This window comes from Osmia lignaria, chromosome 10 (assembly GCF_051020975.1).
Source record: "Osmia lignaria lignaria isolate PbOS001 chromosome 10, iyOsmLign1, whole genome shotgun sequence".
Classification (NCBI taxonomy): domain Eukaryota; kingdom Metazoa; phylum Arthropoda; class Insecta; order Hymenoptera; family Megachilidae; genus Osmia; species Osmia lignaria.
The window spans coordinates 13571744-13585588 of record NC_135041.1 but is presented as its reverse complement, the minus strand read 5'-3'; the positions used below and the strand labels follow the sequence as shown (position 1 = coordinate 13585588).

The window sequence follows — 13845 nt, the reverse complement described above, 5'->3', positions numbered from 1 at the left end:
CTCCTCCACCGCGATGTGGTCTCCGTTTTCTTCCAAACATTTCGAGTAATGAGAAACACCTGTAAAGGAAAACATTGTTATTTTCCTACGATCGACTCGAGTTTTTTCGAATAATTTGCGAAAAAACCGCGAACCTTAGCATAAGGAGCAAAGAATGTAAAGGAGCGTTCGTTTCACGATAAGAACTGGATTCACGTAAAAGCCAGGGGAAAAGGAAAATAGGGTTTTCGAAGGTATTACAGTGTAAGCTAAAAGTATTTTAGAATTCCTGACAGCCAGCCATGGAAAGCTTTCACGATGTTACGATTCGCTGTACGCTGATTATTTCGTAAATGATGGTCGAAAATTTTCAAGGTAATTTTTTAAGTAGCTACTTATAATATAGATAGACCGGTGAAAAACGATCTGTGCTTTTAATTATTCACATCTAACTATAAGTAGTAACTTAAATCATTGAGATTGTATGAAAGAACTTTTATGCTCCATAAAAATTGTTTAATCTCGCGCAGCCTGCGATCAATTTATAGCCAACTGCGATGCCCTACTTTTTAACAAAAATATGGCTGCACAGGTCAGATTTTTCTGTAGGTGTAACAAAAGATTCGCGAGCATGGAATAATTGAATCAACGCAGATCGTCAAATTGTTAAGCATTCTCTTTTGATCCGCTCTCAGCTCTTTGACAGAGGAAATCTTCAAGTCGCGTTCTCCGTATTCTTTATTAATGAATGACTTAAAAGCGGACATTTACTACTTCGTTTAACTTTTCATCCAGTCTAGCTTCCATTTTCAGCGAAGCTCAACAAAGGCTAAAGTTTTCCACGCAAACACGCGTTCGCTACTTTTCTTGTTAACAACAAAACGTTGCACGCAATCTCTGACCCTACACCAGGCTCGGCGTTCATTACCAGAGGATGTTATTTACGTTAAAGCTGTCGTTGGGATTACAAAGTCTCATTTGCCCTAGAAATTCACGCTTTACTCCTCTCTAGCGCGGAACACTTTGTGCACGAGATTTGCTCAAAGAGGAAAGGAAGCAAAAGTATCTATCTACCTAGACAGAGAAATTATACCCACTTTACACAGCCGAACAAACAATAAACCCCTGCCCCTTTCTAATTCTCCCCTATATTCCCTGACAATTTCCAAGTATTCACCCCTCGAGCTCGATTTCATAACTTTTCGTTGCGATAAACGTGGCAACGAATTTCATTCGGTCGAGTGATTAAAAGAGTAAAGAAATAATAGCGGTAATTATTTTGAAAGGCAAATTAAAACGACGATACAATCAACCCGTTAATCTAGGAAATCAGAAAAGAAACTGCCCAAAGGTTTTAAAGGGGTCAAGCAGAAAATCTCGCGACGGGAAAGTTGATGTCACGCGAGCTCGAGGACTCGGTGAACTAGGGCAGTCATGATTAAATGAAAGTTTAGCCAACAGGAGTGCAGGCGACCGACTAACGATTCATCGTTAACCCTGTTAAATTCGCCTACGAATTTACCTTTAAGTTGCTGCACGTTCCCGCGAGATAACCGGACCACTGACTGCCTCGTTTAACCCTATGTTCAGCAAGTTTCCTAGATGTATCCTCCAGATACTTATGGGTTCCATCAAAAACAGATGCACACTATGGAAATTGCAAATTGTCTTTTATCAATGCGCATCAATTTTGACGTGTCCTGTATACCTTAAATCGTGCGTTAATTCGCCTGTACTAAACGGATTACCAATATTTCCCTTCCGACCGCTAATTGAACGATTAACGCCCGTTTCCCCCCCGGTTACAGGCGTAGCTGCTTATCGAAACGCTGCAAATTGACGAGCCAGCTAGACTGGTCTCGAAAAAATCAATCGCGTTCAGAATGAAACACCGTCGTTTCACAGCGGGTTGTGGAAACAAGTTAACGATCCACGAAACGTCAATCAATTCGTGGCTATCTCCACGAGAGGATGGAACGCGATATCTGCGCCAATTGAAGTGTAAATCAATTTCTGAAGGAATTATGCAAACCGTGTACACTTCATCTCACGTACCATGCGATATCGCTTTATCGTATCCGCCTTTTTTCCTCTCCACAGTTACGGTTACGTTTTTATAGCGTTACTCGTCAACATCCACATACGTTCGTTTCCACTATTGCAGTCGATAGAAGTGTAGAATGGCTATTTCCACTCTTGCCAGTATTATTAAAGTGGATTTATGGAGGAGAGTAGAGAAAAAATTGTATTTATTTAAAAAAAAGAAACGGGAAATGCAAATACAGATAGCAGGCTTGCGTGGGTGGGTATTAAAAATAGTGGTGTGTTGTAATTAATTCAACCTAGTAAGCGCTACGATATCAACAGTGCTCAACAGTTTGTGGTTAGCGATATAATTAGTTAAAGGAATAAAAGTTACCCGATTCCGATTCAGTGTGAATTTCACAGACCATAATAACGTTCTAAAGATGAAATGTCGCGAAAACCGCTTGTAAATTAAACGCGATAATACGGCAAGTGCCCGTTGCTCTGGAAAAAGCATTTATTTATAGAAAAACTAATTTTAATCGATACCTCTGATTAACCTCGCGATAATAAACAAAAAAATTCCTTACAATCGAAAGTAAACTTTTCAACTGGTGGATTACTTAGATTAGAAAATTTTAAGATCAAAGAAAATTGTTGTGGAAGAGCTCGTTATTCTGCGCGCAAAATTGCTTATTTCCTAGTATCGATCTTATAATTGATTCAAACTTTCGATACTCTAGACGGAACCTTATTTCCAGAAGTATTCACACTTCGCAGCGCTTTTCCTATACTAGTTTGCACGTTAAACTACTTTGGTAATTAAATTTCAAATCTCTTTAAGTGATATTTTATGCTTCCGTTTTTTCGTCCCGTTAACGACCCAGCTACTTAAAGCACCTTTTATTCTCTGAAGAAACTTGGCATAAAATATTCATCTCCTATTAAATTTGAAAGCGTACGTGTATACGTATGAAATGTAGCTAATTAGGATAAAATATTGAAATTCGAATCGAGAGTTGCTGTAACATTAAGAGAAAATGGCAAAGTAACTTTCACTCATCGACGTTTCAGTCTGAAACTTACCCCGGAAGTCAACCTTCACGACCTTGTCCCCCCTGTGCTTCAATCCTTGAAAGTTCTTCACAGTAACGACCAACGCCATTCTTCGTTTACCTTATTCCACCGATTTAATTCGCGAGAATTTTAATATTGGTAAACGTTACGCGTTCCAGGATAATCGAACGTTAGCGTTACAACGCATGGTTGGCCCGTTTCGTCGGTCATCCCGCGATTCTCCGCTCGTTGGTTCAAGGGTGACTTCGATTCGCCGTGGTGGTTTTCAGTAAAGACCCGTGGAAATTGATGATCCCGAGACCGGTAGCCGTAGGAAAGTAACGAGCGTGTACGCGAGTCGGCCGACCGACAGCTTCGCACTGGCTCGTGTTCGCGCCTCGAACAACCCCCGTGTCCTGGCCGCCCTACCCGTCCTTTCCATCCTTACCAACCTACCCTAACCCGAACCTGCTATCCTGGAGAACTAGCGCAGGCGCTACTTGCACTCGTTCATCGCACATGTACATTATCGTTCAGAAATATCCGTTTCAAGCAACGGTACCGTGCGAGTACCGATGAATGGTGTGAATTTCTGAATGAAATTATGCTTTTTCTTCGCTCGCTCGTAAATCAGATTATTAATTAACACCTCGAATGGAACGGTAAGAGTAGAAGCGAGTAGTAAATTATTTTCTACTGCGCGCCGATTGTAACGTTAACGAACTTGGTGAATTTAATGTACACCGTACGGAATGAAACTTTTTTACAGGAATAAGGAAGCGTAAAAATACTTGTGGACGATAGTGTACACCGTATCACGCGTCATCGGCGCAGGTATCCACCACCTCCTTTCGCCCTCCTCTTCGCTCACCCTTGTGTCGGAGGGTGGTTGCATTAGCTCGCCGTAATCGGTGACGTGTGTTTCCTGAAACTAAGAAATTGTTCGAATAGTCAGCATACGGATGCAGGAAAGCGAACTGGTTGTCCCGGACCGTTCGTTACTGAAATTCCTCTAGCAATCCCTACACATACGTGGAATAACGCAACTCGTACGAACGCTCGTTTCATGCGAGGCTATAAAAGATGCGTACTCTCGTTTTAACCGAGTTTTCTAGCCAATAGGTTTCAATAAAGTCGGAGGTCAAGTACGGAGGGCAAGCGGCTACAAAAGCATTTTCAATTACGTTTACGGGGTTTACGATAAATCGGAATTATTTTTCAATGTAGCGATTGAAAAGCTATAATCGACTATCGCTGTCAAGCACGAAACAACCTGTGGCTACCGGTACATTTTTATAATAAAATAAAAATTCTTTCAAAGGATATTAATACAGAAGATATTACCTTTAATTAAATTGCGCGTCGAGGAATTATGGGCTGTTTCCTCGAAATTCCAGTCGAACGAGAACGGTGAGTGCTGTCGTTTTCAAAACGTGGATACGAGCTCGTACATTGATACGTGCTACTAATATGATTGGAATCGTGGGTGGAATTGAGAGGACTCGACGCACATTTCCGATTGATGGCTAAATATATTTCCTTCGTCTATCGAGCTTCTACAATCTGTTGCGAATTTGAATTGGAAATGTGTTACGATCCGTTCGTAAAGTAGCCGAAATGAATTTCAGTTTATCCAGGTACCAGGGGATAAAATAAGATTCAAATAAAAAACGAGCATGATAATCGAATTAACATTCATTTTTTCTTTTTTACCGAGTTATTTTAAGAAAGGTGTTCTTGAGATATGTTGCGGGTAAATCAATAATGGAATAGAAGTTGGGTCTAAAATTTCTCAGCGCCACCGTATCATAAGATTTGGAACTAACTGTTGCATTTTTCGTTGATTTTTCTACTTGAATTGATCAGTCAGTCACAATTGCGATTCGTTTCACTAGTTCACTGTATTCCATTTTCTCAATTATCGATCCTTCTTTCAATTATCGTAGGGTACATAAGAGGGCGTCAACTTAAAAAGTTATATTTTTATAAAAATATTCGTATACATAAATGTTTCCATTTGAGAGGCAAAAATATACAAAACCTTAACTACCTACATACTCCGAAGCCAAAGTTTCCGGAAACTGAGTATGTCCACCAAAATTGTCGAAAAATAAAATTCCATTTTTTTAATATCCTCGTAAACGTTTACTGAATATTAAATACCCTATTTACATTACATTTTTACGATACAACATTCCAGAGCACGACCTCGTTAGCGATGAATTATTTTAACAACCCCGGCTAAAATAGGCAATGATTTCATCTGGTCCATCACTGAATCTACGCATATTCTAACGATCTCGAAATTCTTATAAATTAAACAGGACATGCCAAAATAGAATAGGTAGACGGCGATCAGATGAACAACGTACATCCTGTAACAAAAGGAAAGAAAAATATTGTCTACTTATTTCCATACTTTCAAACCTGAAAACACTTACACAGCTTGATGTCTATGAGCTTTCGGCAAAGTGGACAAATCTTCCTTCATGCAATATTGTCTTGCGCCCAAAATACAATTCTTAATGTACTCCAGCTCGTCGATGGCCAGGAAATTAATTGGAAAAATTTCTTTGTCCTTTCGACTCATCTCGGCGGCCATCACTAATAAATTTGTGTTATGGAAGATCCATTCCCTGGTGGTGAAGTATTGCAAAACCTCCAGTCCGGTCGATATACGATTCTGTAGTCGAACCATGCTAAAGGAGAAAAGGCACTTCTTACGAATAGAATGATGACTCGTAAAAACGTGAAGTACAAATAGAAATGATACTTACAATCTCTTTTGTCGGAATATCAACATAAGAAAATCAATCAAATAAGCTGGTATAATATGAAAGAAGAATACGATGAGATCGTGTACGAATTTGTTGCTGTGTATGCTACCATCTGGATACCAAACTTGACCCTCGAACGGATACTCGTAAGCGATCTTTTTACCTTTGTCCAATATCTCACCCCAAGTGACCGGCATGATACGATTCTGGGTGATATTGTATGCCTGTATGTCCTTCGTTCTAAAAGAAAAAAACGTTAATACGTTTCAGATCGTTGATAGATTATTAATGGTACAATAAAATCCAGTAGAAAAAGATACTTTTCATCGGTAGCCGTTTTATGAGAGATCGCGATTAAAGCGTTAATAGCAAAGTCGACTGGTATCACTTCGGCGTGGTAGGTTCCGATGCAGTGCATCGACCTTATGACACCCTTTCCTGCGCCCACCATCAGTCCCACGGGTCCGTTCAGGTTATCCACCCACCCTGCGACCGGCTCTCTCCAAGCTGGTGTTACTAAACGTATCATTTTTCTTCTTTTAATAACTCGGTGTAAACGCGCGAACGATGAGAGAGTACAAAAATATAAATTTTTCTACCGATCGATGGCCTGGCAATGCAACACGGTAAATTAGGATACTCGTCCGCCACCAGCTTTTCCGCCAATCTTTTCGAATAGGTGTAAGTGTTTGGATGAAGCTTCAGTAATCTGTATTTAATGGGATAAAAATAGCGATGTTATTAAAAGTGATTTGTATAATTATTAATTTTTTGTAACACTTGGAAACTTTTTACCCGTTCTTGGAAAAAAAAAAGGAGGTAATCTCTAGGCAATCATTGGATTTTACAGAAATTTAATGAATTTTTCCGTGACGCAAACGAGCCTAAGAAAATAATGACAACAGTTCGATAGGTCAAGTGTATAGATATACCAACGGCACTCGTCACAACGAAACCCTCATCCGTAGAAATCAATCAATTACTTGGGCGTGATCTGATCGATGGAACTTTCATCTAGCCATTGAACCATTCTCATAATGTCGCGTGGATCTTCCGACGGATCGTAAACTCGCTCGTCCAGCTCCTCTTTATCGGCGTAACAGAAAGCAGTGCTCAAATAAACGAAAGCCTTCAGATTCTTCAGCCTTTTCGCAAGATCTAGCATACGTTTCGTTCCAACCTTGAACAACATCGTATTTCATTAATAACAAAACAATCTTTGCGATTGAATAAATGAGAAATAAAAATAAACAAAGTGATTTTAGAAATTTTAGACTTACGAATAAATATTACGCTGTTAAAGATTTTTCAATTGACTGTAATTGTCAATTGAAACTTACCGTGTTCATTTCAATAGCTTCCTTCAACTTGGACTCTAGCCTGAGCGTTGCCGCGCAATGAAACACTATGTCAACTTCGTTGATTAACATTTTTAGTTGCTCGTTGGCCAGTCCTAAATTATCCGTGGTAACGTCACCGTTCAATGGTATCACTTTCTTCATCATTTCTGGCTTTTGTTTTCGTATTCTTTGAAACAGCTGCTCGAAATAGTATGGAAGAAGTGTGAAACTTTGGAAATATTCGGAATGTCGTTAATTGCTGGTGAAGGGATAGAAACGAATAACTTACGGGTAATTTAAACATCTCGGTGATACGAGCTTCGGGAGAATTACCTCTTTTCGCTCGTGCCAAAAGGTAAATCTTATTTAAATTACTACAACTGTAAAGTAACTTCTCAACGAGAACTTTTCCCATCAAACCGGTGCCTCCGGTTATAAAGATGGTTTTCCCCTTATAAAAAGATTGTATTTCGGATAGTTCACCCATGTTTACTGAAAATCTGCAACAAAACAGTAAGGTAAACTTGATTAAACTGTACATAAGCTCCAATCTCCTCTTGCAGACCACCAAATGCGGTTGATCAAGGACGAAGATAAGATACTTTCGTTTACCATCATTTGCATAGCATACATCCGGAAATGAAACCTCCTCTTGGCAAACATATTAAGTAAAAATTGTATAATATTTTACTAAGAACAATTACCTTTCATGAATAATTTTTATAAATAAAAATCGTGGCTCGTGGTATCTTTCGATTTTAAATTTAACTATGAGCTGTAAACTCGAATCAAGCCACTTTGACATTTATCAAAATACAAAATTATCCCGAAACAATTAATGATGTATCTTTTCGATTGCATAAGTTCCTCATCCTTGAGTGGCATAAATCAGAGGTAAACAAAACTTTCTCTTTTATTGATGCTGTACCGAATCTTATCGAATATTGATTTTCTTCGAAATATCTGGGTCAAGTTTACTGAATCGAAGCCACGATACAGAAACTGTGACACGTTAATGCCATCGTCTTGTTATCGTTTGACATTTCGTTCCCTTCACTGGCTCGCCAGGGAACATTTCACGAAACCTATATTGTCATTTTGTAATATACTACGAGTTCGATCGAATTTCGCTATAAAAGAGAAAATCGGTGAAAGCCTGAACGAATGTGAACCGAGAGAGGACATACGAGAACAAGTCAGCCAATGTTTTTATATGAGACAGATTTTTTTACTCTTGATCCGGACTTTAGTGCACTTCTGATTTATTTATTCCTATTATCGTTTGAATAGGTATTTTATACTTTTAAAAACGTTTCAAAACTTTTGAATTATGGTGTAAGCATTCCGTGGGCGTGAAAATGTTTCGCAACGTATGTATTCTTGAGAGGAATGAAAATTGGGAGACCGATTTTGACCTTGCAATTTGTGAAAATAAAACCTTTACCTTTAACTTTCTATGCGCGTACCTATTCATTTTCATCGGCTGTCGTTACGTAACATCGTGAGAATTCGCTTTTATCGAAAACAGTTCTCATCGAACGATAATGACCAATGACTTTGATTAACTATCATTTTCTGACGTATTTGTGATTAATTAATTGATCGCAATCAATTACATACGCGTGTAATTCTATAAAATTACAGTTAATTGAAGTTGCCATGATTATTATAATTGGACGGCTATTTCTATTAATTAGTACTTTCAATTTAGTTGCAATTAAATTTAGAATATTAAAAATACTATCAAATATAAAAAACTGATTTCAATTTGTTATCTTTACGTTTCAAAGTAGTAATGTGCTTAATTTCTTGAAGCAGAAGTTGTAACTCGAACCTCTCGAATATAATTAATCTTTTAAAGGAAGCTAATATTTTACGGTGACCCAACAGGCTTGTATTGCGGAACTCTGCCTGAGAAAGTAACAGTATAAATTGGACGATACACTGCTGACCATTCGTGTAATCAAATGAATCGGTAAAACATGTAATTGCAACCTTTTTCTTTGCGATATTAAAGAAAATTCCAGTTACAGCAGAAAAAAATTCTGTGAGAGAAGTTTCCAATAGAATTATCTTTCCTAAATATGTGCCAATTTTTTTATTTTGAATCGATAAATAGATTGGAGAAATCCTTAACTGAATATATGGAAACGTGAAATTCGACATTTTGCCGAGAGCACATGTTGCAACATTAAACAAGTTTCATTTAGGTTGAGCAATTCGATCGAGAATAGCATAAAATATTTACCTTTCAATTGCAACATTATTTCCAATTACGTTCTGTTAATGTAATTTTTCAATAAGAATTAGCAAACATTATTATCACTAAATTGACATTTGGACGATTTTACATACAAAATTCAAATAACGTTTGATAAAGGTATGCAAATAAGTTTAAAAGATCTAGCAACAAGATTTCTTCTCTAGAGAAAAATGATACCCAGATAGAAGTGGTGGTTTTGAACCTCCTCACCTTCTGGACTGGGTACTTTCGCTTTGGTGCTCGCAAACGTTTACCGTGAATAGCAAACGCAAGTTTTTCTACGATAGATCAGAAAATCCTGTTTCCACGCCAGAAAAAAGAGGATTGCAAGAAGAGAAACACTTACGAGCCAGGTAGGAAGTAATCTTCGATGACAATATTCATTCATAAATTTCATTCATCGTTAGAAATACATTACACAATTGTATATTGACATTCATAAGGAGGCGTAATATTAAATTTGTCATTGTAACTAATTGTTTCCTTTCATTTATCAATGAACACTTAAGACTAGCTAACTTTATGTAAGATTCAAATGTACCAATACAAGGTCAGAAATTATTGTATGCTGTTTTCTAAAGAAAAAGTATTTTCACCTTTTAATTAGAAAGCCGGTAAAAGAGTGAGAGAATGAAAACAAACTGTTGTCGATAGTTGCTTGACCTGTTATTTGCCTCGATTGCTTTCAACGATATCGACTGAACCGAGTTCGATAGAAATAAAGGTAATGTAATTTAAAACGAAGGTTTTTCAAAGTGGACGACAAGAAATGGAGTGAATGAATCTCTAACAATAAAAACAAGAAACGGATGTAGAGAATGTAGAATGGAAGAATGTGCTTACCTAACGGTATTAATCCTGTCGATGGGAAATAAAATCCTCAAAGAAGTTTTAGCAAAGAAGAGGAGGAGCTGTGTAATCGCGAGTGCAACGCGAAACCAACCACTTGGGCCTGTGCGAATAAAGAGGAAGAGTCGCGAACCACGCGTTCGAACTCACTGAGCTTCAACCTGGAGCCGGTGTAGGAAGTCGTAGCCAGAGTTGCCTCCCCACCTGCATCCAGTTTCTCGTTTTACGCTTTTTCTTCTTGTTCCGACAATTTTTCTTCCAACTTCTTCATCGCTCGATGCACCCAACTTCTGCCTTCTCTTTATTCTTCCCTTTTTTCTATTTCATTCATTTTATCCCCGTGAAAAGTTTCCACGATTGCCCTGCGACGATTAAAAGATTTTCGTCGTAAATTTAATCGGAAACTGCGTTCGATTTCACACGATTTTTCACCTTTCCTCGTACGTTCTCCACGATAAACCATCAACTTTCCATTCATTTTTTTGTAAACTCGGAGTTTATTTTAAAAGAATAAAAAAAAGATTTATGGATGAACTTCCGAAACTTTCACTCGATTATTTAAGTATATAAGATTCCCAGCTACACGTGATTTAAATATATTTAGAATATTTCAGAATAAAAATCTGGTAATGAAACCGGACAACAAAATTTTTCACGATTCACTGGAGTTCCTGATTTTCCCAGTCGCTACCTCGAAATAATTGCGTTAAAGAAAAACTGACATAACAATTAAACCTTAATTCCAAGATAAAAACTTCGTTCAAAGTTGGAAAGAATCAAGACTGTTCTTTACTGTTTTTTATAGCCTCGCAAGCAGGACACCAAGTAAAGTTATCCACTTAACACTAACTAGACTACTTCGAGACTGAAAGTACTCTCTCTTGAGATACTGACCGACGAAACTCAACGATATTAATACCGTGCGATCAACTTTTACCGAAAGTTGTAGCCACACTTTGGGCCATATTCAATGTTTCATCATTTCTCTATGCCTTTTACTTGCTTAACCCAGTGAAACATGGTCAAACATTGAAACCGAGGAGGTTGTTTGCTACTAATTCATCGTGATTAGTACTACCGAATGTATAACGTTCATTCAACTATTTCATCGTTTCCTTTGCAGTCGCATTAAGTCAAAGCGCTAATGGTCTACCTCTTTTTATTTATTTTTTTATCAAGATATATCGGTTGACTGCGAAACAAAACTGTTATTAAAAAACAGTTCTTAACTGTGTGCATGAATATGCCTGCAGGTTCGATTAGTTAGAAATTAAGCAAAAACTTCCTTTCACTTAGAAATATTGTTACACTTTCCCTATTACTACACACACTCTAAATTATTAACGCTTTCGAGGGGAAGCATTACGCTGCAAGTCTGCGATAAAAATCATCATGTTGTAACTACGAAATTATGCAACAAATCATCGATCATATGGAGTAATTATTAAAGAGTATGGAAAATCATGTAGGTACAATTATTTTCTTAGAGCAACGTCTGCGTTAATTACATTGTTGAAAATTGTATCTTGTGTAGGAATTTTAATGCTTTTCGGAATCTCGTGCCGAAATAGAGATTCCTTAATGACATTTGACCAAAAACACCGGTGCAATAAAATAAATTACACTGATTGCTTTCGCTAAACGTGTATTCGTTGTTCCGTAACTTGTTACGGGTATGTCAAAAATTTCTGTTACGCAAAGATATTACGTAAACTCGATGCACATTATAGTTCATCGGCTTTTTGCATTACCTTTTGGAAAATATCTCTTTGCTTCCCTCTTCTCTTTTCTCTTCCTTAATCTCGTTATACGAGTACATGGATATGCAACGCATAATTTACCTGCCTGATTTAGGTCTTCGAAGGTAGTAAACAATCTCAACAAATTATTATTAGCGAAAAAGGATACAAGTAGTCGTATTAAAATTTGAAATTACTACGTGAAATTAAAAATGACAACTTTAAACAATAAACTTCTATATGGAAAAAAAATCAATAACTGATGATGTCAAAGTAATTTAAAAAAGAACGAGAACAGTAAAGAATAATTCTTCAACTGTAAAAAAAGGATATCTAATTAGGTTTTACATTTGATTATTTGATTAAAATTTTATCATAAGAAAATGGCGCCCTGGATGTTTAAAAGTACTGTGTTAGAATTAATGAATTTACCGTTTGAATAAATCATTTTAAAGAAATAAAAATGACTTCGCACACTACTCCGGTTATTGAAGAATTAGCCAAAGATTATGCAAGTTATGCAAAATTAGATTTATCCAATCAGGCAAGTATTGTGTTTAACATAACCTTTACGTACAGCTGTTGAATCTTACAGTTTGAAAGGAGTATTTGTAAAAATATATAAATGAAATGTAAAATTGTGTCGTAGATGAAAAGTTTTCACGACACGATCGAAGATGTGATGATGCGCTTAGAAGAATTCCAATCAATCATTGAAATGGTTAGAAATCACTGTTCACATTAATTAGTAATTTTCAATAAATGGGCTAGATGTATGTTATATTTTATGTTAAAAGGTTCAGTCTGAAAGTTCACAATGCATGGAACAACATATTCCAAGATTACAAGATATGCAGCAAGAAGTCATAAACCTCTGCAGAAGAATAGATGCTTTAGAGCACGTTATTGCAATGGCTAATGTAAATCTAACTACATTAGAAGCTGCTGTTGATAATGCAGAAGCTGAATTAGGCATTTCTGATAGATTATTTGGAATGTTAAATCCTTTATCCTTCTTTGTAAGTTCTAATTAAATATCTAATGTTGATTTTTCAGTTAATTTACTATGTTATGTTTTAGAAAAAAGCTCAAGAGCCCATGGTACCAAGTAAACTACCAGCATTTGAACCTCCAACAATTTATAGAAGTGATGATTATTTCAAAAACGAATAAACAGTGCATTTTACAAAGAAATAATATCCATTAATTAGTCTCATGCATATACATGTGTCAGATGTTAATGAAATATCTAGAGGTTTGTAATAATAGATGAATTTTATATACTTCTTTTCAAACACAGAGCAGATATACTTCAATATATTCAATTACGATTTTTTTCAGGATAGATACAAAATGTTACAAATGAGACTTATTATTATTATTATCCAACTCTAATATATTTTGTTTATTTCAATTATAAACATGCTGTAAAAAGTATGTTTTGGAAAAGAATGTTAACATGCTGCAAGAGTACATGTCCTTAATTGTGCTTTTTTCTCGCCTAAAAGACAACCTCCGCTTACACAGTGTCTCCATCTTGTAAGTTTTCCAACTCCACAAGTAACACTACAACTAGACCAGTTTCCCCAGTGATCCCATACTTTTGGCCCCTCTCTATCTAATTTACCTGTCATTAAATTGTTTATGTATTAGTTGTCATTCGTTACCAAAGTAAAAATTAGCGATAAAATTATTAACAATATTTTATAAATTACAGTTTTCTAAATAAATCGTATAGATTATATATTGTAATTCATAATGTTTGTTACATGTGTTTTATATAATAAATTTCTACTGTTATAGCATATAAATTTGTA

The 13845-nt window shown here is 36.5% G+C and overlaps 3 protein-coding genes across 7 annotated transcripts in view; 1 reads left to right on the top strand and 2 right to left on the bottom strand.

Annotated features, from left to right (window-relative positions):
• The window catches only part of LOC117609906 (otoferlin), a 15650-nt gene extending 12059 nt beyond the window's left edge, over positions 1 to 3591 (bottom strand). For all 3 annotated transcript variants that reach the window (XM_034336678.2, XM_034336705.2, XM_034336714.2), the window contains exons 1-2: positions 3091 to 3591; positions 1 to 59 (exon numbers count right to left, since the gene is read on the bottom strand). In XM_034336678.2, the coding sequence (XP_034192569.1) occupies positions 1 to 59; positions 3091 to 3169 (138 nt within the window). In that variant the 5' untranslated portion in view covers positions 3170 to 3591. The remainder of the gene's footprint in view (positions 60 to 3090) is intronic.
• Blos4 (biogenesis of lysosome-related organelles complex 1 subunit 4) overlaps positions 1 to 13837 on the top strand; it is a 24666-nt gene extending 10829 nt beyond the window's left edge. The window contains exons 1-5 of one of the 3 annotated variants that reach the window (XM_034337175.2): positions 12386 to 12572; positions 12678 to 12749; positions 12826 to 13047; positions 13109 to 13283; positions 13375 to 13837. In XM_034337175.2, the coding sequence (XP_034193066.1) occupies positions 12492 to 12572; positions 12678 to 12749; positions 12826 to 13047; positions 13109 to 13201 (468 nt within the window). In that variant the 5' untranslated portion in view covers positions 12386 to 12491 and the 3' untranslated portion in view covers positions 13202 to 13283; positions 13375 to 13837. Of the gene's footprint in view, positions 1 to 12385; positions 12573 to 12677; positions 12750 to 12825; positions 13048 to 13108; positions 13284 to 13369 lie in introns of those variants that run through there. The other 2 variants (XM_034337169.2, XM_076690745.1) reach the window with 2 other exon arrangements.
• On the bottom strand, positions 4654 to 10572 carry LOC117610041 (putative fatty acyl-CoA reductase CG5065). Its single transcript, XM_034336968.2, has 9 exons — positions 10284 to 10572; positions 7467 to 7677; positions 7178 to 7375; positions 6821 to 7017; positions 6437 to 6546; positions 6158 to 6353; positions 5838 to 6077; positions 5502 to 5759; positions 4654 to 5435 (listed from the first exon to the last, which is right to left on the bottom strand). The coding sequence occupies exons 2-9, from the start codon at positions 7662 to 7664 to the stop codon at positions 5273 to 5275; spliced, it is 1560 nt and encodes a 519-aa protein (XP_034192859.2). The 5' UTR covers positions 7665 to 7677; positions 10284 to 10572; the 3' UTR covers positions 4654 to 5272.
• Positions 13838 to 13845: the final 8 nt, after the last annotated feature.